Source organism: Cyphomyrmex costatus, unplaced genomic scaffold, assembly GCF_001594065.2.
Source record: "Cyphomyrmex costatus isolate MS0001 unplaced genomic scaffold, Ccosl1.0 scaffold219, whole genome shotgun sequence".
NCBI classification, from domain to species: Eukaryota; Metazoa; Arthropoda; class Insecta; order Hymenoptera; family Formicidae; genus Cyphomyrmex; species Cyphomyrmex costatus.
In genome coordinates, this window is record NW_017276246.1 from 1665897 (window position 1) to 1689306 (window position 23410).

General features: G+C 35.7%; 1 protein-coding gene across 1 annotated transcript in view; it reads left to right on the forward strand.

Annotated features, from left to right (window-relative positions):
• The window catches only part of LOC108773761 (neurotrimin), a 68459-nt gene that overhangs the window by 23269 nt on the left and 21780 nt on the right, over positions 1-23410 (forward strand). The window contains exon 2 of the mRNA XM_018539683.1: positions 17177-17343. Within this exon, the coding sequence (XP_018395185.1) occupies positions 17177-17343 (167 nt within the window). The remainder of the gene's footprint in view (positions 1-17176; positions 17344-23410) is intronic.

Consider the following 23410-nt stretch of genomic DNA (forward strand, 5'->3'; position numbering starts at 1 on the left):
CACGACGAGAAGATGTTTTCAGTTTTAATATATGTATGTAGTGCGCGATCAGTATTGCCAGTGAGCCAATTCATAGAAAAAAAATATTGGATCACGTAAATTGTCATATAATATCGTATTAGAATCCATAGACTGTTATATATCTAATATTAATAAGCATTTCACATAAAAATAGTTTCAATATTTATAAATCGCAGAACATTTTAATGCTATAATTACAACATTGAAAAGAGCAAAAAAGCAATTCTACATTTTCGATTAAAAATATTGTAAGATTTTGATTTATATATTTTGATGTAGACAATTAATTTGGGAAATATATATAAATACACGCGTATGTCATCGTTTTTGATTAATTTAATTTGATTCGATAGCAATATTTATGCATCAAAAGTTGATTATATTGATCTGATCTTGATTTAAACGAGATATGACTTATCGATGTAATGAATCGTACGAATCTATATAAATTCGTCAGTTCGTTCAAATTCAAATAAACAGGCGGACACAATGATCCCGCGAATTAATATTAATCGTTCATCCGCAACCGCCGCTTAAGCCTTTCTGCATGGATTTGTTACACTCAATGACTTCATTTACGATTGAATTGGTGATAATAACAGATCATGAAAGAATATTATATGTAATCGATCAAAAATAATAAAATGAAGTGAAGTGTATATGTGTGTGTGTTATTACATAAAAATTTATTTTGAAACAAGAATACATTTTTCTACTACTAGCAATCTTGCATTCATTTATTGACAGAAAGGTATGTCTAAGGCCCAGTTCTATAACTCACGGTTAACTCCTAATTAACTTATTCCTTGTATTTCCTCCAATTCTAGAACTGGAAGGAGACGAGGAATCCTACATTGAATGTCGATTAGGAATTAATGAACCGTGAGTTGCATAACTGGGCCTTAGAGTTCTAATAAAATTAAATTGAATAGAAAAATTTAGACCTCAATCCTAAGTGCTGTTGGGAGTCCCAAGATAAATTACTTTTTCACATTTTTCTCATCCGTTACAGTGTTCCCTCGTATAGGAAAGCAACTCCGAGACGAGCGACATTTTCTCGCAGCTCCATATCGTCAAGCTCTTACTCATTAACGTAAATGACAACGGTCAGATCTACAACCCTTGATTCACGACCCGTTCCCATTCGCGACGGGCGAGTCTGTTTTCTGGGATCGCGGTAGTAGTGGCACTCACGGGAGAGCAGTCGCGTGAAGTAGCATGAGCAAGGCGAGGAGAAGTGGAGAAACGTTTGAAGAAGGATCGGAGCCCATCGGAGCGATGGTGTTGGCGGCGATAGTCTGGGATCCTCGTGGGAGACGTCGAATAACACGTTACTTGCTCACGGCTCCTTATACCCGGGGACACCCTCTCTTGACCCTTCCTCGAGCAAGCCGCTCTCTATCTACTCTCGTCCAACGTTCTCCGCTTTTATACGACGGTCAGTCGATGGTTGCGGACATTTCTACCTCCGTTTCTCTTGTTCCCGCTTCCGGTGACAATTATTACATTTCCACGAACGGATAATTGGAATAATCGAATATGAAATAATTAATAAGATATACTCTTTTAGAAACATCTACGTAGATACGAATTTCGCAGGATCAATATAAACTTATTTTTAGTGTAATTTACAAATACTAAAAATATTCAATGCTTTTAGCTTGAGATCGAAAGAAGCAGAACTATTCTCTTTCCTCACACACATATTTATTTAAGTGTGTGTATTTAATACTAATTTATCCCTCATCAACTCTAATATAAATAGACGAATAATTTAAACGATGATTAATAAATCAATCGATTAATTCAATAATCGGTACTTAAAATTATTTAGTAAATAATTTCATTATGAAAATATGAAAACGTTAATATATACAAGCGAAGTATCGTGTACTCTGAAAATTAAACCTTACTTATATATGCGGCAAATAAAGGAAAAGTATGTCAATCATCAGGCCCGCAGGAAGTTAAAAGCGTGCCTGATCGAAGAGATATTTCGTAGAATAAAAGACCCGATGACAAACAACAAAAAGCGACAATCACGACGGCCCACATGTAACAATATAACGTTTTTGCTCCCTTTCGAGTGTAACCGGCTAACGGTTAACACACGCTTACACATCGGCTCGCACACCCTGCCCCTCGTCTGCGATTCCCGTCCTGTATCAGATTTTTCATTCGCGTCACGCGCACGCTATCCAGGTTGAAAAGTTTTATCCGCGCTTTTAGCGACGATCGCGGACAGACGGATTTAGAGGCGGCGGCGGCGGCGAACGCGGTGACGAGGTATTTTCAATTCGGACGGCTCCACGTTGGCTGGCGTCGCGTCGTGCCGCACCGCTTGAACGGACAAAGGGTCCAGAGGAACAGTTGATTGGTTGTTCCGTCTTTCTTGTCACAGTCGCGATACCGCGTGACAGATCCAACCAACCAATCTGTTTCGAAATGTACAGCGACGCCAACGTGTTTTCCGCGTTGCAAAAGCGTGCAATCCGGCGGGGTGTGCTTAAAGGGATCCCGCGTTCGCTCTTCGTTTCTCTCTGTCTTCTTCCTGTCTCTGTTCGTTCCATATCCTATTTTAGGTTCTCTTCCCTCCCTCTCTCTCTCTCTCTCTCTTTCAACATCTCACCCGGGATTTTTCTTCCGTTTTTCTCTTCTTCTTTTTTTTTTCCCCAACGACAACTCATTTTACCATCACCACGTTAAAAAGCGTTTCACGTACGTAAGCTTATATAATTGGACGACACGAGATTCGCGCGACCGGATTAAATTTTAATCCCGTCCCATCGGTGGGTTTCCAAAATTTCGTCGTACCGCGGCATCCATTATCATTCTCGTGCGCGGGCGCCAAAACTGCTCGTAAAAGTCTCTTCCGAGCTTATGCTTTAAAATGTATTTCCCATTTTTCCCCTGCTAATCCGCACGTCTCGATATCATTAAACCCACGTATGAAAAAAAAAGTTTCGTAAAGACATTGATTATGAAATAAAGAAATTTTTCGCATGTGTCGTATCTTGGTAAATTTTATATTTGAATATTAAATTGCAAATTTTAATGTAGGGAAAAAAGCCGTTATTTTTACGAGAATAGATAAACTCTATCCAAAGTATGTTATTCCCAAAATGGATTCTGCTCCAATTCGTAGTTCGTTTCAAGCATTAATTTTTTTTTTTTTCATTCCGACACACTCCAAATTACGTCCTATCGATCGCTCTTGTCCCATTTTACATTTATTTGCCCGTATCAAACATCACCGCTCGTGAAATCAAAACGTCGAAAAAGACTATTGCTGTAAATGACACTCGGAAATTAACCAAGCGCCGCGCGCCGTCCCGTTCTATTGCCCGTTAAATTAGCAACTTCAACAAATATCGCAGCTAGCGGATTCTCTCCCGCCTCTTTGTCTTTCACCCGCTATAAAATAATACAAAAGCGATTGCGCGCGAGAGTCATAAATTAATTCTCGTATTGCTGCACACTCATTCACAGACGATTGCGGAATCGTAATGAGTTTAACATTTTATGAACTTTTGTTGTACGATAATATGAATGTCACGAACGTTGATTGTTACATCGTGCGAAATGTCAATAATATCTGCCATTTCTAGGTTAGGCACTTTGAATGTGTCGCATCTTTATATTCGTGCATCATAATTGTTTGAGAAAAATCGACGGATATAAAGTAAAAGATGTTATGCAGCGCGTAAACACAATTAAGAATCTATTAAATAGTGTGTCGACTTTTCAATAAGTCTAGTTTATAAATCATAAATTGTTCGTGTTTACAGACATGTAAATGCGAAATTAATATTTCATTATTTAAATTTGCAAAACTCTCGCGTTTCCAACGGAAAATTTCTACTTTGATTAAAACTCCATTAAAGAATAAAGACCTCGCCGCGATACTCGCCGTAATTTAAACGAGTATTTACAACAGAAGCCGTACACTTGTCAACACGCTTCTATCTAGCGATAATGCGAGGAGGCTTTAATTTAACGGCCGTGGTCGTCGAGAGAAACGAAGCAATAATGCAATGGCACATTCTAAGAAACAAGTTGGGTACGATCGCAGAATGGAGCTCGCGACGACCCAGTTACTTTATCTTCTTCGTTCTTGTTCGAGAAAACAAACTCTCTCTTCAGGTTCACTCTCTCTGGAAATGTTAAATTGCAAGCGCAGGTATTCGTAAGTATTGACTCGAAACTGTTATGTTTAAATACCCTTCAACTTTTTAATCAATCCTGTTTCGCAAACTTGGCCACAAAGTTACAAGAAGGAACTTATAATATTTAAAGAAATGTATAAAAAAATTAATGATTTAGCCTATTTAAGCAACTATATTTTTATATTTTCATTAAATCGTAAATACTAACTAATATAGTACCTTCCAAATTTTTTGAAAAATAATCATAAAATACAAGAGACACACACACAAATACATGTTTATATAAAATACTAAAATAAAGTAATAAGTCTATGTATATACATATATTTGTATATAAATTTATTTTATACATATATAACTATACACACATTCTTATAAATTGGAAACATTTATAAGGCTCATAATAAAAAATGATCTTACAGGAACGTGTTCCGTCAGGAAGTCACGCAACACCTTTCAGAATGGATACGAATGTGAATCGCGAGTGCACGAAAAATTGTGGAAGGAAAAAGCTTTATTCAGCGCCGGCACGAAAAGGTTAAATGCGAACGCACACCTCTGGCTCCAAGACCCGATCGCAAGAAGCTAAACGAGAGTACATAGCAATAAAAGCGGGGGGTTAATTCTCAGATAAGGCCACTATGTTGAATGCAGCTCAGTAAACGGCCCATTTGCACGGACTTATTTCCTTTCGGTCGACAAGAGCATCTCGTGCAGTTAAAGACAATTAATCATAAAGTACGCCAGATGTAACTATTGATTAATAGTCGATAATTGCGTTGAAACTTACATTGCAATCGTTTATCACAATTCGATAGAATGTTAAATATCGTAAAAGGTAAATTAAATCTTGTTTTATTTAATTTATATACTCGGATTGAACCGTGCAAGTTCACAAAAAAGTTCTTCTGAACTTTTTTGTAATGCTCTAATTTATTGTATATTTTTAGCACGTAGTAATTAATAAAATTAACTTAAATTAATTTATAATGCGGCTAATTGACAGAAGCATGCCTTATCATTAAAACGTATATATCGTTCAATTACGAATTAAAAATAGTTCACGATGTTGCGCGAATTTCTGCTGAACTATGACGCTTGGACGGGACATTTTGATCCAAAGCTGGCGTTAAATTCAACCAAAAGAGAACATGGCAAAACCGGCTTTGCTCCGCCTTCATCTCTCGGTCTTAATTGCGAAAATACACCGCGTTTAAACTCTCCTGATAGTAAGAAGTCTAGAGGCGAAAGCAACGTGGCGATAAACGCGAAGGTGCATTTTCGACAGCAACGGTTGTAGTTCATGAGGGATGCTTAAATCTGTCTTCTTCTTCCTCTCGACTCGTCGCGAAATAAAAATTCGCAGTAATTTTGCTCTTGAAAACAATAAAGGAGCAATAATCTGTGAATTGTAAGAATTTAAATTTTTGTACAAATTTCTGAAAATTGTTTATCGTTTGTTTAATCTTAATTTTAAATATTTTGTGAACCGACCGTGATAATTTCAAAGTAGGTTGTTGCGAGTTGCGGCGAGTACACATCTTCGATAGAACAAGAATCTCGGTATTTGAAGTATCTAAGTCGGTCCTGAATTTTGGCGCAATGCCAGCTCGGAACCCATGCTATGGTGAACACATGCGTCTCGAAGGGCGGTCGAGTGCGCGCTCGTAAGAGAGCCGACATTAACCCCGAAAAGAGACCTTTACGACGCCTAGGTATCCTACGCCCGTCCATTATTCCACGACTTTCCAGTCGCGCCACAGATAATCGCGTTAACAATTACGTGCCGGCTCCGCTGCGAGTTATCTAAATTGATTAGGGAAGTAATTGCATTTGCCCTCGGGTCTCCGCGACGAATTAAAGGAAAGATAAGGAGGGAAGGGGATGAAGCGAATGATTGCATTTCCGTAAGTATCCGCGATATGCGCATGCATATCGCATGGACTCGTAGTTTGCGCTTGAAAATGACACCAATCGTCCACAAATTGCATTGATTCTTATTCGGATAAATCTCTTTTTCTAATAAAACGATAGGTAATATCCGAAATAAACGAGCTCAATTAGATTACAATAAAAAATATATAACTTTATTATATTCACGGTACGTTTCATAGTAATCTCAATATTTCCCTATAAATATACATTTATAAGCACATCGATAAAATTAACCGAACTATAATATCATAAACCAACTGAGACAATTATATAAGTTCTTATAATATTATAGTTCGGTTCTTTTTCTAAATAAATGTGCGCGTCATAACAATTTGAATATGCCTAGGCATTATGATGCATTGCGATATATAGGTACTTTATCTCCCCTGAAGTAACATTCTATCGTTTTTTTTAGATGAATATTTTTGAATGGATAATAGTACTAGCGTCATCATAAGAGCTAAAGAATTTCCTCAGTAATCGTTTTGCGATTATAATCTCTCGTCGTTACAGGAAGATTTTGATATCGCGAGGGATGAAGATCATTCTTTGGTTTGAGAGAGGCGTATAAGAGGAATGAGGAAAAAGAAGAAAGGGAGAGGTAGAAGGACAAAGAGAGAACGGGGAGTAGGAGAAAGAGACTCCTGAGATAAGATAGGTAGATGCGACGTAAGATATTCCGTACGAGGTACGAGCCCGAGCGAGTTCCTTATCCACCGCGTCGCGGGATGAGAAAGAAATCTTTAAAGCGCACTTTGATTCATAGGCGACCGCCCCGGCAGTGAGGGACAGAACGTGACCTGGCATTAAGTGTCCCATAAAATATTGCGCTCATGTAAATACCCTCGTAAAATTCAGCGGGCAATGCGGGGGTGGTGGTGGTTGCCGCTTCCCTCGACGCTCGCGCTCGTGCCGTGCCGTGCCGTCGCGTCGGCACATCACACCGCGATATTCTAGATATTTACCTCCTTTTGCCGCCTCGTGCCTTTCTCCCCCTACTCGGCTCTGCAAATTCAAATTCGACACGCAACCCTTTCTTCTCGCACTCTCGTCTAGACCGACGTGTATACGAGAGCTGCGCGAAGAAGATGAAATGTCTCGGATGAGAGAAAAGCTTACCGAGAGATTTGACTCGAAATTTCGCTTCCAAATCCGGCGTAGAGAAAGAGCCTCTCTTTGAGAAATTTGTCGCGAATGCGGTAAGCAACAGGAAGGCAAAATCTCAGCGGAAGATAAAAATTGTAAGAACGCGCATTTAGCTCGCATAAGAAACGAATGGAGAAACACATTTCGACGAGGCTGCTGTTTTATAGTCAGTGAATAGTAAGTCGACAGATATCTTTCCCTAATTCATGTCACAAACATGTAGTCAATAATGTAAGGCCAGCCACACACAAGTAAATTTATCAAGTATGTATGCGCAATTCGCATACATATTGTACAAGTTTGTTGCAGGGTATGGTGACAAAACTGTACAGTTATTGCAATAAACTGATATATACGCGGCTATATTCGACAAGTTTATTTGAACGTGTGTGATCGGTCCAATATTAACTACAAATAGATATATTCATTCTGTGTGCTTTTGTTTTACAAAAATATATTAACTTCGTTAACTTTCGCGAAGCCCTCTATGTGTACAAAATAGAAGCTAGTTATTAAATGGCAGGGGTTTTAATCGAACATGCCAAACATAATTCAGCTCATGTTACGACGCTGCGTGTCGCGATATTCGACGTTAGTATTACGGACGCTATAAACTCAGTCGATTCGCCACACAATTCTTTTCCCCGTCATAAAAGCGCTTGGGATACTGCTTTTTCGAATAACCTCGTAGAATGTGATAAAATTCTTAGTTTGCCTCCATGATGAAAGCAACATGAAACATAACGGCAAACGGATTGATGAATTGAAGAAAATGTGCCAGATTTATCATAAAAAAATTAAGGAAATCAAAATCATTGTTGGGATATAAAAGATAAGTTGGTATTCCCTTTCATTTACGTATTTATGACAAAAAAATAAAACAATAGAAAAGTTACCGCAAAATATCTATTTTACAGTAGATATTTTTTTTTAATTTTATTTAAATTAAATAAGTGTATATAATTAAAATAATTTTTTTATTCACACAGGAAGAGGTAAGTACATTTTTGGACGTTTTGTAAGTTCATATCAATGTTTTTCAGTTTGAGAGAGTATATATAAATGATACATGTATGTATGCAGAGACGAGATACGTTGGCTCATATTTCAGGAAAGCTTATAGCTGCACGGTAATAGTAAGTCTTTACTATTACCATGCATATGAACATATTGAGTTACAACTTAACTCTGACAAAACACTTGATATATTTTCATATTAAAGTAAACTGCAGCTAAAATAGTTTATTCTTTTGTGATAACATTTTGTTATTTTAAGATTGCTGATACCGTCATGCTAATCGACATAATTTATTTGCATTGCATTATACGAACAAGAAATTATCAAATAATTTTAAACTTTTAATCGACACAACATGTAACAGTTTCTTTTTAAATGGTTTTCTCCATTATATTAATTATAGGATTGTTTTATGGAGACCGATAGGGTTATTTGACACTATAAAGATTAAGTAATTAGCTTTTGGAAAGGACAGATATACCGGTTTACGCTGTAAATTTATGTATTATTATGTAATTATGTATTATTATGTACTATTTTATATTTAAAATCGTATTTAGGAAAAAAAATATAAGTAAAACAAATTTAGGAAATTATAAATATATATAACGAAGTATAATATTAAAAATATCTATTATTATTTATAAACTATGCAATTTAAATATAAAATCGTAAAAGTCTTATTTTCACATTTATAAAATTCGTTTTTAGTTGATTTTATATAGAAACACAAGCCAGAAATATATAAATTAAGAATTTTTATTTCTCTAATTATCTAAAAGTAGTTTACATATGTATTTATCAGTATTAATAAAGTATGTGTTTAGTTTCCAAAAGATAAAGGGCCTATCTCTTTAAAAAAACCTATGTATTAGCGACTTTCCTTGACTTTATTTCAATCTTTTAATACTTAAATTTATATGGCATTTCATTATATATTAAACACATTACGAATGAATAATCTTTTTATTTTATTTGAGTGTAAGTATATTTTGGTTCAGTAATTTTATTTTTTTAAATTTAAGACTTAAATTTAAGTTTCAAGATTTAAATTTAAGTTTCCCAGAACGTTCCATACGATCGATTTGTCAACGACGCGCAGTTACCGAACTTTTTGATGGCAGCATACTCTGCGAGATACATTTGTTATAACACTCAAAACTTTTACTTGCACTGTACGCGCGTAGACTTAACTCAGTGGATTATCGCGGCCACGATCGATCGAGAGTCTATAAAGCCACGTGCTTTCAGTTAATTACAGATTTCTTAATGAATAACTAATGAATAACTATGACTTCGACAAAGTTAAACTTACGCGCTGTTCGTCATTATTACTTGTGGGGTGATTAATTTTTTAATTTGCAATATTAAATATTTCGAATCTAAACGTTTCAGGTTAAAAACTCTGCGAGAGTAAAACTTCATGAAATGAAACTCTATGAAAATCCGCAACTGAGAGAAAATAAGACTTCTGATAAATTCTGTACATCCTCTCATATCTGTCACGTCGCGCAATTTTGACGCATATGTGTGCATCGCGTGCAAACGTCATCCATTCTTGTCGGGTATATGAAACTTCTGGCATGCAAAAGATTTCCGTATGTCAGTGTTGTATTTACAATGGCACGAATCTGGAAAAACATCACGGTGTAGATCCTTAACACTACACGTAACGAGATATGCTTCGGTAAACAAAGTGGGCTTAATCATATTTAGTTAATTCTGTCACAAATTCATAACGGAATCAATTAAATACAAACTCTGACTCTTTGTGGAACATTTTCCCTTTTCCCTCTGTCAAATTCAATTCCTGTAATCCTTCAGGCGTAAGCGTAGATAGCGGTTTTTTTTTTTATCGCAACAACGCTTCAATATGTCGTCGTCATCGTCGTTGTCGGCACTCGCGACGGACAACCTCGAAATGCGTACAAAATGCGAACGCTCCCTTCGCGAGTTTATAGGAAAAATTTTCGTAGGGAAACTTCTTAATTGAGTGGGAATATGCTACGCGATGCACTTCGTACTCTTTGCATTTTTCCGGTCTCGCATTTTCCATACTTCGCGTCTTCCGTAAAAGTGCAACGCGAATAGTTGGAAGCTCGTAACTCCGTGAGATGCATTCTCGCCATCGATACAGCGAAGCGACGTATTGCGAGATGGAAATTATGGGTTTCCTGAGAATCGATCGTAGAGAATAGTATAATTTGAAATTTAAAAAAATATCCTTTTTACTCTTACGGAATATTATTATCAATCGCGTATAATATAGTATACAATATACATAATATATACTATATATATGTATATTATATATATAATATACTTAGCCTTTTATCTAGACGTTTTCCAATCACTTCTCATCTTGCAAGCACAAGAAAGTTTATAAAAACGCTCTAATTGTACAATAAAAGTGCTGACAGAGTGTAAACAAAAATTTGCATTTGGTTGCACAAGTCGTTGCTTTATGCGCGATGGAAGATAAACGAACGTTACACGCTCGGGACTTTGCACTGTGCTTCGTAGGATAGCGCGATGGTTTTATTGTAAAGGTAGATGGATTAAGTGGCATTACTTTACACTGTCCTTTGTAGCCGAGGACAATTTATGCGAGACCGTTGCTCCGCATAAAGTGCAAGCGTTTCGGCACGGCGTTCCTTTTACTAATCTAATTACTTTATGTATACGCGTGTGTGCATTCTCTTTTGCGCAATAAATCAATGGATAATTGTGCATGTTTTAAGATATTAAATATTATTATTGATGTTATTCTATTATATCCCTTTTAAGAGAGCACGTGAAATATTAATATATTTATTTGTAATGTCTTTACATCTTGATACTTATATGCGCCTCTGTATAATATTACAGATCTTATATAACAAATAATCGTCTACACAATTTTTACAAATCCATTATCTCAAATTGAAATGAAATATAATTTGTCATTTACCGATATTTACGTAGTACAGCAGCAGCAGCAGCAGCAGCAGCAGCAGTTGTATTATAAAATACGCATTGAACTGTAAAATATAAATATGTACAAATTACAGTGCGCCTCTAATAATTAATATCTCAAATAATTATCATTCGCATCTAATAATTAATTTGCAAATGAAATAGATCGTTTGCCTTGTGATTACTCCGCTGTTTTCCGATGTCTCTTTAAAACTCTTGCTCTTCTTCTCTTGTTTCATTGTTTCTTTTTTATTTCTTTATAGCACTCACATAACACAAACTCACAAAAATACTATTAATTACAATTGCACATCCGCTCATAATTAGAATACTTTTACCGTAATGCCGCGCAATATGATTAATAAAGTCAATTAAATAATTAATTAAAACACAAGGGATTTTGTGAAAATGTACAATCAAATGCGTCTCCTGTATATTATACATATATATATTTTGAGATCTCACGAAATACTAGAAATTATTAATATTTGTATTAATAAATTGTAAATTATTGTGTGTATTGTTATAATACGTGTATTATAAAATGATATAATATGAATCACGATTTTTCGCTATTTGAATCATATTTGCTTCAGTTTCTAATTCATTAAGATACTTTACACTTTTCAAAACTCCAGAAATCAAAACAAGCTATATCTCAATTCAAACAGCAATGCAAGAATTATTTAATCTTAAATATTTTTAAGAAAATTGTTATCATGAACAATAATTACAAATTTTTATTCCTTATCATTTTTCAATCCTTATCATTTCTACTTTAAATAAATAACAGTAAACTGTAAAATATTTGTTCCAATAAGTTGTCTCCATACATTTAGGACATATTTATTAATTAAAAGTAAGTCAATTATTTATGTATGTAAGTGTTGTTGATTGTTAATTATTAATAATCAAACACAATAATTATTAATAATTCAACACAAATTGTTCATTGTTAATTATTAATAATCATTCGCGGACAATAATCGTGACTTTGTACTAGCGCCTTTGCTGTAAAAATCAAGATTTAAATATCAGATGGCCATAAGTAACACAGCTACAAAGAGATAACGATTGCCGCTAATTATTATTGATAGAGAATTGCGTCGGGCTTCCACGAGGCGTGAACCACGAACGTGAACATATAGGCGTTAGCAAAACTTTTTCCAGACGGTGTGGAGGCGTTAATATATACCGCCGCCTGGAAAAAAATTCTGCTATGTTCACGTTCGTGATTCACGCCTTGTGGAGGATACGCGGAGTAATTTTCTATCAATAATAATTAGCGGGTTTTTCACGCTTGATGTCTCTATAGTACTTGCCATGACCGCGTCTCAAAAAAGATAATGAATACAAAATAGAGTTGCTCGCCTATTCGAGTCTCGCTATATAAATGATAGATATATTCGTACTTGGCTTTGCGTAACATGTGTCATAATAATGCAAACACATCGCAAGATTTCCACCGAAGTTTAATGTAGAAAAAAAGTTTCGTACACTTCAGTTCTTGTAATGTAAACTAGTTTTGACCAACAAAACTATTACCATATTATACGGTATACATACATATATTAAAATAACAAGATTAAAGTATCTTCTCTTATAAAAAAAAAGAAATGTTTGCGTAAAATAATATATTAGCGTTTTTTTAAATTAATCTTTTTTTAAATTCGTCCATTTTTAAACGGATAAAGTAAAATGTACAGCGACTTTAATAAATTAGGATAACGAATTAAATTATCATTAAAAATAATGTAAAATAATAAATTAATTTTCATTTTTTAATCAAAGCAAAGTTGACGTCATGAACATTATTATGTAAATTTAAAATTACATTTAATAAATCGCTTCAGGTGTTATTAGTGTTATTAATCGCGATTGCACACATTTTTATATCAAAATAAAGATAAAAAAATTATAATAATTGCAATGTTCCAGAAATTAATGTCATTATTTATACATAACAAATTATATTATTGTATATCAAAATATTTATCACGCATATTCAGAAATTATATATTGTGACTCCTCAATATATATTTTTATTATCAAAATTTTAAACTCCAACAAATATCCAGAGTATCAAAATCGCTGAAACTCCGTATAATGACTTTCTTATATTATATTAACGTTTTAACATGATTTATATTTTACACCTGTGTTAAAATGTAAAATACAAAAAATTAATAATACAATTTATAAAGTAGAAAAAGAAACATTTCTTGCACAAATTGACATTGGACAGTACTATAATAAATAAAAATTGAGTATTTTAATTTATATAAATAAACGAAAGAGAAAGAAAGATGGAGAGAAAATTTTTCATTAAATTGAGAAATAGCGTCATAATATTTATTGGTAATGACATGTCAGTAAATTCTGTTTGTTTCGATTTATTCGGTCATTGACGGTCTCTAGCGAACAGAAATTTCACGATATATTTTACCAACGGCTTACTTAGTGTTTATGTATGTACGTCACTCTTCAAATAACTCGTAAAATTCAACGAACAAAATTGCCGACTTCTCGCGGCATGCCGCGATACGTCCTACATCTTCGTCACACATCGCGACTGTAAAACTCAACTCCCTTCTACTCTATGAAGGAAAAGCTATTTTCCTTGAAGCATCTCACGTTGTCGCAATTGCAATAAATTATAGCGCACATATCCGCGTAACCAATTATATTAGCGTCACAACAAAGTGGCAATGTAAATATCGCTCGCAAAGCAGTACGAGGAGCATTTTATTCATACAACTTTGGCCGGTTTTTAACACCCACGGAAACAAATATCGTTTTGAGCCATCGTTTTTTAAACACAAAATATTATGTTTTCTAATTTTTCTACAAACTGTATGTTAATTTATGATTTATAAGCGATTAGCAATAATATCGAAAAGTAACATTTTTAATCGACTGGCCTTTTAAAATGATATATTGACTAAAATAAAAGGCAATATATTTATTGATGATAACTGTCCGCATTACAGCTTTGTGACTGTCACGCATATAAAAATTGATATAATATCTTACGTCACGAAGGAAAGATAATTTTTCTATAGGATACTGCAGCATTGCGCATTGTAAAGATGTCGAAGCATTTCCGCAGCGCGAAGATCGCGGAACCATTTTTAGTCGCGTCTGTCACCGCGGGAACGTCAGATAAATCGATCAGCGGCTTTCATAAGACGCGTTTTTCCCACCTTCCATTTGGCCTCATAAAATTCACATAACCGAGTTACATTAGATGATACTAGCTACTACTGCTGCTGCTGCTGCTGCCAGCCGCGAATTTAAATTCAATACGCGGAGGTTCTTCTCGCGCTAGAGGCGGGTGAACTTTTCTCGTAAGTCAGTTTCTTTGTATCGTTCACCAGACACGAGCATCATATTGAATCTCTCTTTGTCTCGCAGTGCCTCTTCCGCATCGCAATTGCAATTACATAATGGCCATACGATACATTACAACGTGTAATATTTTCTTTTAAAAACCAAAAGCTGGAGGCGCTCTACATAAACAACGCTAAAATATGTTCAAGATAATAATATGTAAAAAAATGTAATACCAACCACGAGAAAGTGAATTTTATGATTATGTCGACAAATATTTTTTTCTTTATCAAAATATCTTTATATGTATACAGAGAGATCGCGGTTTCGTTGATCTCTATAGGTATACAAATTTTATAACTGGAGATGTAGATATATTTGAAAATAATTTTATTGGATTATCAAAATAATTATGTACAAATTTCAAGTACAATGAGTAACGCAAAATGTTTTGACATTCTAGTAACCAGTTTGAGCATTTTATTACATACATAGTTATTTTGATAACGTAATAAAATTATCTTCAAATCTGCTAAATTTTTAAATATTTTAGCAAAATTGTTCTTTCCATGCACCTCTTCTTGATAAACATTACAATAATGAAATGAGATACCACGATTACATTTGTTGCTCATAAAGCTTCACTTTTCAACAAATAAAATTATACAGAGTACTTTTCTATATTGATTGAAATACCGGTTCACAAGAAAGATTCCATAGATCGAAACTATAGTTATTAAATCGTACGTGGAATGCTACGGTAAAAATGTGCAAATTCGTTCACAAAGGTAAGTGTTAAAAGTAACAGGAATTCAAGTCTCCAATATTAAATCCTGCTACAGCAGTCATTGTTCGACCACGGCGAGAAAAAATATAGCCGACAGAATTTCCATCACATAGCTTAGCAATTTCCTGTATTGCCTTCACTACTGTCGCGATTTGGAAATTCTCGAATCTTACTGCATGAAATGTTCTATTCTTTCTTCTTTTTAAATGAATAAATCACGATCGTATATACGACTAAATACGTGTTTATATCATTTATTTGATAGTTAATAATGTACTAGTGTGCAACAGAACATTATAAATTATCAAAATAAATATTTACATAATTGATACGTATATATTTACTGATATTATCTGTTTACAACAGGACGTTATTGATATTTAATCCTAAATAATGGTAACAAATGATAAAACATATAGCTACGAATCGGAGAAAAGCGTATCTTTACGCTACATACTGAAGTAAAAATATAGATCTTGTAGGCAGAAAATATTAAAAAAAAAAGAATGACGTACTATTTCACACAAAACAAGCGACATTTCCGGCAATTTCACTGTATCGTTTTATTCGCAAAATATAGGTTCCGAGATAAAGTTCGCCGGGAAACTATTTCACGAGCGACAGGTGTTAATTCCGCGTTGATTACTTTTACATCGTAAACCGGCTAAATGTTGTCGATTCGGATTGTTACAGCCTGCGAAATACATGCACCGCAATGGGATCCCATTAACAAACTATTTAAATTCCACAAATTAATTTAGTCCCGCCGCTGAATATGTTAACAGTGATTTCTATATATGTGGAGTATAAATATGGAGAAAACACTTGATCTCTTAAATTTCTCTCAAACGAGTCATTTTATTACTGCTATATAGTACCGTATCTTTTATCTTTTCATTATCACTACATTGTGCGCAAATATCGCACTGTTATATGTTAGTAAAAAGTAATGCAGTTAAAAACGATACTCGGACAAATCTATTTTTAGAATTTATAGACAGCTCGGAAATGTGAGAAAATTGCTTGGAATGTTCCGTCGCTAACCCGTTTATCATTTTTGAGCGTTCCGCAAAAAAAAAAAAAAAATCCACCGGTACTTAGGCATTCGCGCATAGTGTACGATAGTTTCTGTTATGAGATAGCTGGATGCCCATAACGCCAAACTTTCTACAAAGGCCCGTTTTTTTCCATGAATATATAACACGACATAAAATATCCCGCATATCCGGTGCGTATCGTGGTAAAAGCCTCGGGATATTTTCACGAAACTACTGCGACTTTCCAATTTACTCTGACGAGAATTGACTAACCGATCTTAATATACAATATGTTTACATGATACTTAAAACGTGAAACTCACAAAACTCTTTTTTAAATATAATTATATTAAACGCCTTTTCTCCTGCGATTACATCCCTAATCCATCTAATAAACACTTAAATCTTAAGGGACAGGAGACGTCACTGTGCTGTATCGAAAATTAATGTATTTTGATAAATTTAATTCAATACTAAAAATTTAGATTAACAATATATTTAAAGAAAAAAAAATAGCTAAATAAGTATTAATTTTTGGTAAAATATAATAAAAACGTCTCGTTTAATTTTACGGTTAACATGATTTCTCGATTAACAGCACAATTGCAAACGCTAAAGACAACTATATTTTCCGACTTGTCACATCCCTAAACCTTAGAATCAATCCTACTTTCCCTTTAAAGAATTATTTGCTCCAGCGCAGCGGAACTTTCGACGATGGAGTGAAGTGGAAAATGAGAATTGTATTGAATTAACGCGCGATCATTGTCGTTTGTTTCAGTGACGGGGCTAGAGCCAGACTTCGCTTACCCGCTGGAGAACGTAACGATCCCGCAAGGTCGAGACGCTACCTTCACCTGCGTGGTGAACAACCTCGGTGGATACCGGGTGAGTCCTTCCTCCTCCGCGAGCGGAGATCACTCTGGCAGCGTCAAGGGTAACGCCCGGGTAACTATTTTACCATTAACCTGTGTCCGCCTGTAATGGACTACTACCTTATCTACTACTACCTACTACTACTAACTCTACTACTGTCACTACTACTACTGCACCACCTATATGCGCGCGTGCCTGCACTTCACAGCACTGCATTTAACTGCACTACCGCCAGCTATGAAAAATGAGAAATATATATATATATATATAAAGTATATATACTACCACAGTCGCCAGAGCAGTCACCATCACCAACCATCTCTCTGTACGACATCCATTTTCATCTATCAGTCCGTATACAGGTACTGCTCGACTACGACGCAGCAACCGAAGTTTCATAGTCTCTTCACGTTCCTCCTGTCTCATTCTCTTCGTTCACTTCGTCTGAGAAATACCGACGATTCACACCGAAGAGAGAAAAAGAGAGAGAGTGAGAGAAAGAGGATTCTTCCATGGGAAATTATTCACTAAATGGTTAATGATGCCTTCGCGCGTCGAAAGAAACCGTATCGTTATCCGTTATTATAGCTAATAACTATATATGCGTTTAGTTATTATTAAACAAGATGCGCCGTACAACGGCTTTCCCCGTTTTGTTCGCGTCGTTGGGTTATGCATCGCGAGTTGCCGCAACTAAGGTGCTGAAACTGTAGTTACTACAATATGTACGCTCGCGGTTCATGTTTTAAGATGGCATCTTCCCCCTAATGTTCTAGAGCAATTTGAAACGCAAAGTAGATTAAACGTTTATTGAGATCGATGTTATCAATATTAACGCGTCACGTAGCCAAGATGAAATTTATTCGGATCGATCTATCGATCTCCACCTTTGTCCTTTCTCTGAAAAGAATTCGAATCGCGAGAGGATGAATGGATACAAAAAAGCCGATCTATCGTTGCAGCTATTGTCTTTTTTTTTTTTTTTTTACAATGGCTTTCGGGCACATTGCCCACTCCTATTTCCATGGAATCATGCTTTCCAAAAGACCATGTCCAATATCACTGGCGCAAAAATTTCTTCGGTTTCTCTCAGTGGATGTCCGGGATAAGATCACAAGCATCGTGCATTGATTAATATAATTGTAAATTTTATCAAGTATATCGATAAACTGCAAAAATTTTTTAATCGGAGATAACGAAATGTTATATTAAATAACAATTATATTTTATAAATAAACAAATTTTGTGATATACAAGTGTTTTAATTTCAATTCAATTTTATATATAAATTTTAATGATTTCTAGTAACTTTCTAGCTCGCAATTTTTAAACTGATTGCTCGAAAGATGTTATTTGTATTTTTTCTTTTCGGAACACCCTGTAGAGAGTTTAGAGCCGCGTGTAATTGCGTAAGTTTCGCTTTACACTTGCCGGTAATAGCGCGATCCCAGCAATGGAAGGAAGATTGATCAAGACCGGCACACAGTGCCGCTATATGTAGCGAAATTGATTTCACGCGAGAACATATCGCCGATGTGGCGTATTAAGCGCTTTACGGCTCCACTTGTTGAACCGATAACTTCTCGATAGCGCCGAGAGCACCCCTTCCTCTCATGCCACGGAGACCTTTCGCCAGGGAAAGAAATTTCGGCGCTGTGCGCGCGACCGTCGTAGGTTTTAATTAAACTTGGCACTGTCAGAGTTTATAACTTGTTGGAAAATGCGATTACTTCCGGCAATGCGCTCGCCCGCGTTTCAACTTCTTTCTCTTAACACGGTCGGACAATCCTCCACGCGGGAGTTTACGTTCCTTTCTAATAAGGATCATCGCGACGGTTTCATTATTTCTTTTCTTTGCTCTTCTACATTATTAAACGTATAGAAATCTATGAGGGAGAAGGTAATTTTGCTTCGTAGAGATTACTGCGCGATTACTTTCGTCAATCTTTCGCAAACCTTTCATAAATCTTACAACTAAAAATATGTTAGAGAATATTTCAGATTGAAATTAGTAATACCCTGATTGTACATTTTATAAAATAGGTAAAGCTTCTTTTTTATATTCTTACATTATTAGTTGTATAAATAATTCAAAATTTTTTGGGAATTATTTGCAGTAGAAAATGTTGTTATGTTTGTATATTTCAATTTTATTTTTATATAAAAATGAAAAATCGTTGTTCTGTCATACAACGACATGTGAAATATTTTTTTAAATTGAAATAACATCTATTGTCTAAAAAAAAAAAAAGAATTCTAACCGATAAAATTTTCTTATTACAGCACAGAGTGCACATTTCGTTGATATTAATATTAAATATCATCCCGCTTTCTATCTCTGAAAATATGCACAATTTCGTTATCGTGATTTTAACGCATCGATGTATCTACCACTTTTGTTCGCAAACTAAAAAAACATCAGAAAATACGGTAATCGTGTAATTATCGTAAAAGAAACATTTCGCCTGTAATATAGTGCATCGTGCGTAATGGTAAAATCTGGGAGATACATTCATGCATAATTTATCATCGCGATCGATCAGCAACCACTCATGTGCCGTTAATTCAATTGATTAATTCGCAGCTCTTGATTTTGATCATTAACAGAATCGCTCCGTATCCATACAATTTTATCAGCCACGTAAAGCATTTGATAAATAAATATGTATACTTCGAATATTATGTTTTCGCCGTCAGACTGATCTTTATTTGGATTTGAAAATAACGTGTGTATTGATAAAAAAGAAGTTTCGTTTCTTCCCACACTTTTCTTGCAAAAGAGCTCTTGAAGACGATCAGCGGGGTTCTCTGTCTGAAACTGAGTTTCTCTCCTCGTTGAATAGAAACTGACAGAACGATATCGTTCAAATTTATCATTGCAACGAGTACACTGCTTACAACTTGTATGCCCTATGCTCTAAGCGAGTCTTGCGGATCGACCAGTGCGAGCCTACAGCGAAGATGTCGAGGCCTAGTATCCGGCTTTTCCGCTTGTTAGATTTAAGCTTCGATGCTTAATCGCACCCGCTGGGAAACCGAGGTAGTTGGGCGATTGGCCCTAGGCAACAGCATCTGCCTTTGCTTCAAACGACAATTAATGAACGCAAGAGTGCATCATATATCGCAAAATAGCTAATATATTTATACACAACAATCTTGTATAACTTGCAAACTCAGATTTTCTTATATATATTAATTGTGATCTTGTCTTTAACAGTGATTTTGTTTAATAGCGTTTTTAAATATACAATTTTATGATAATCTTAGCTTACATATTTTAATACGCAATATTCTTAATATTAAAAAAAGAGTAGATTCTGTTGCCTCATTGGATAATAGCATATTTGGAAATTTGGAGACGAGACGTTTCAAAGGATATTTCAAAACAGGAATGATGGGCATGAAACAATGACAGATAAAATTTCAATAATTGTAAGCGTTAGGCATAATCATTTTTCCATGAGCTTCGAGCACATTCGTGCCTCAAACAAACACAATATATTTTCCATTCAGACATCTTGCCATTTCAAGATATATCTCGATTCTTTATCCGACGTAACGACTCTTTCTCATTAGAGCGAATTATAATTATTCGTCATTGCACTAATTTCCTAAAATCGAATATCACGATATACGTTCCGTGTCCTGGCCCCCTCCGATACGAAAACATTCAGGTCCACATTGGCTTGTCCACGAATGCACAATTTCTATTTGCACATGTGTCTGTTTACAATGCATAAAAACGCACTTGAGATTTGAATGTTCGTGCGAAATGAAATATGGTGCAAGCTGCATTGGAGAAGGATTGAGATGCACATTGTTCGGACGTGTTATGCGCCCTGAGTAATTGCCGAATCCGAGAAGCGAGACGTGCTGGATACGTATTGTTCTTAGCGTGTCACTGAATTCCTGTCTATATGCGAGAGGCATGCCAATGATGCATGAATATATGATAACGGAGAGTATACGAGGTTGCATGAGCATGTTTTTAACAGTAATCTAGAGAGATAAACGAAATATGTAACTTAATATTAGAGTTTAGATCGGAGATGAGATAGGTCGGGTTTTAGCAGCAGCAATCGATTTTAGCGTTTCAATTAGAGACTATAATGTGATATCTTCCTCTTTTCGTATGAGTTTCGATTGTGTCTAAGTTATGCATAAATGTCTTCTATATCTATATAGGACGTATTATCAAATTAGTAAAGTCAAGAATAGGAAAAGTAACAAGCGTAACCAAAGATCGTGAAATTATGTTTAAACGGATAAATTTTGCAAACGTTCTCGTCGGATATTTAATGTTAAACGTGCGATTTTCTTCCCTCATTTACATCGATTGCGTAACTCCCGAGGCGAGTAATCTCAAGCCGGATCCAGATCAAGTAGACGAGGTGCAAACAAACGCCAATGAACAGTGTTCTCACTTTAGCGAGAGCAGCATCGCCAGTGCTTATCGAAGCAAGTGGTCCGTTCGTGCTCGTTCGCGCTTGTTTGCTTCATCTGGGTCCAGCTTATAGCTTATTCGATCTTACACAAAGTGCGAATAAGACCGACGCTTTTATTCGGATCACCCGGTACGTTCATATAGAGCGTACGCTAGAACGAGTAATCTCGTCCGAAACGTGCGTGTCACGTGGATCGGTTAATCGTTCGAATTCCGCGCACGCGGCTATGCGGATGAGTGCGTTTCGTTGTACCGTCGAGCGTGCCGTACCGTGTCATGCCGTGCCGTGCCGTACCGTGCCGCGCCGCGACGCTCGGCGTTGCGCTCTGCCATAAAATCTAACGTTTAACCCGCCATTATTATGTTCTTGGACACTGCGCTCAAATTTCGCGCACATCCGCCATGAAGCAAGCAATGTACATACAATAAACAATTACATTTATAAATATACAAAAGACGCTCTAAAATCATGACCGCCATGATATAATACCATCAGTTTTAGAGTAATTTAATTTAGAAAAATTTTGTTCTTTTCTATTTATTTTCTTTTTTACTTTAATCGTTAAATACTGTGTAGGAATAAAATAAATTGTAAAAGTAAATCTTGGATTGCATCGTTCGTATAAGGTTGATATTCTCGAATCAATACTTTCAAATCGTTACAAATTATTTATTAAAAAAATTTAACGTTGAATTTGATTTAGTATTACATAATATAATATATATTACTTTTCATATATTTTTCTAGAGATACATATTTTTTTAAGTCCCAAGTACAAAGAAGAAGTTCTTTATTGTTAAATTACCTCAGAGAAATTTTCCTTTTCACTGGCTGAAGATGCAAATCTCAATAAATGTAATGATAGAGAAAAACGTCTCGAAAAAGTTAAAGTCATCGAGAAGGACGAGAACGGGCAAGAAAAGAGTGCGAAAAGAAAAAAAAATAATCCACACATACAAAGATAATTAATTACAAAATAATATTCTAGTATTTCGATCTCCGCCGGCAAAGTCATGATATTGAAGAAGCTGTAGAAAGCAAGGAGAGAGAGAGAGATACCTAACTCCAACTGAGTTGTCCAACAGTGAGCATCATGATGGAAGGCAAGAAGGAGGGGAGCCGCGAAACTTTTAATTAGCAAATTTATCCATTTATGTACTATACGCCGCTCAAAAAGGGAACAACCGTACTTTGTCAGTCGGCAGTCGAGAAAATAAGAACTCAAGAACGAGTCGCGCTATATAAGTGGGTGACGGCGTCGGAAAGCTACGAATAAAACGCGAAAGATGAGAAAGGATGAAGAGTTAGGTGAGCCGCGGTGAGGGGTTCTGAAGAGGCGCGGAGGAGATGGCGGGAAATAAACGAGGTGTGGTAGACTGGACCGAGGCTCCCGATCCCACAATGCGCCACAATGGAGCGCCGACGATGGTTTTGCATATGAAAGAGGACCGAGAATGGAGGGAACGTGAAGCCAAAGGCCGGGGGGGAAGGGGTAGTAGGTGTACGTAACGCGATATTATATCGGACTAGGAAGGTTAACTCACCCCCTCGCCGTCGCTCTCTCATCCCCCGAATCTCTTTGCGTCTATCTATCCGTCTGTTCCGTTACCACCGTGGGGGTACCTTCGCGGTTTCTCCTCCTTAAAGATCCACGAAGATTGGAAGACTGGTGGAGGAAGAGGGAGAGGAAAATC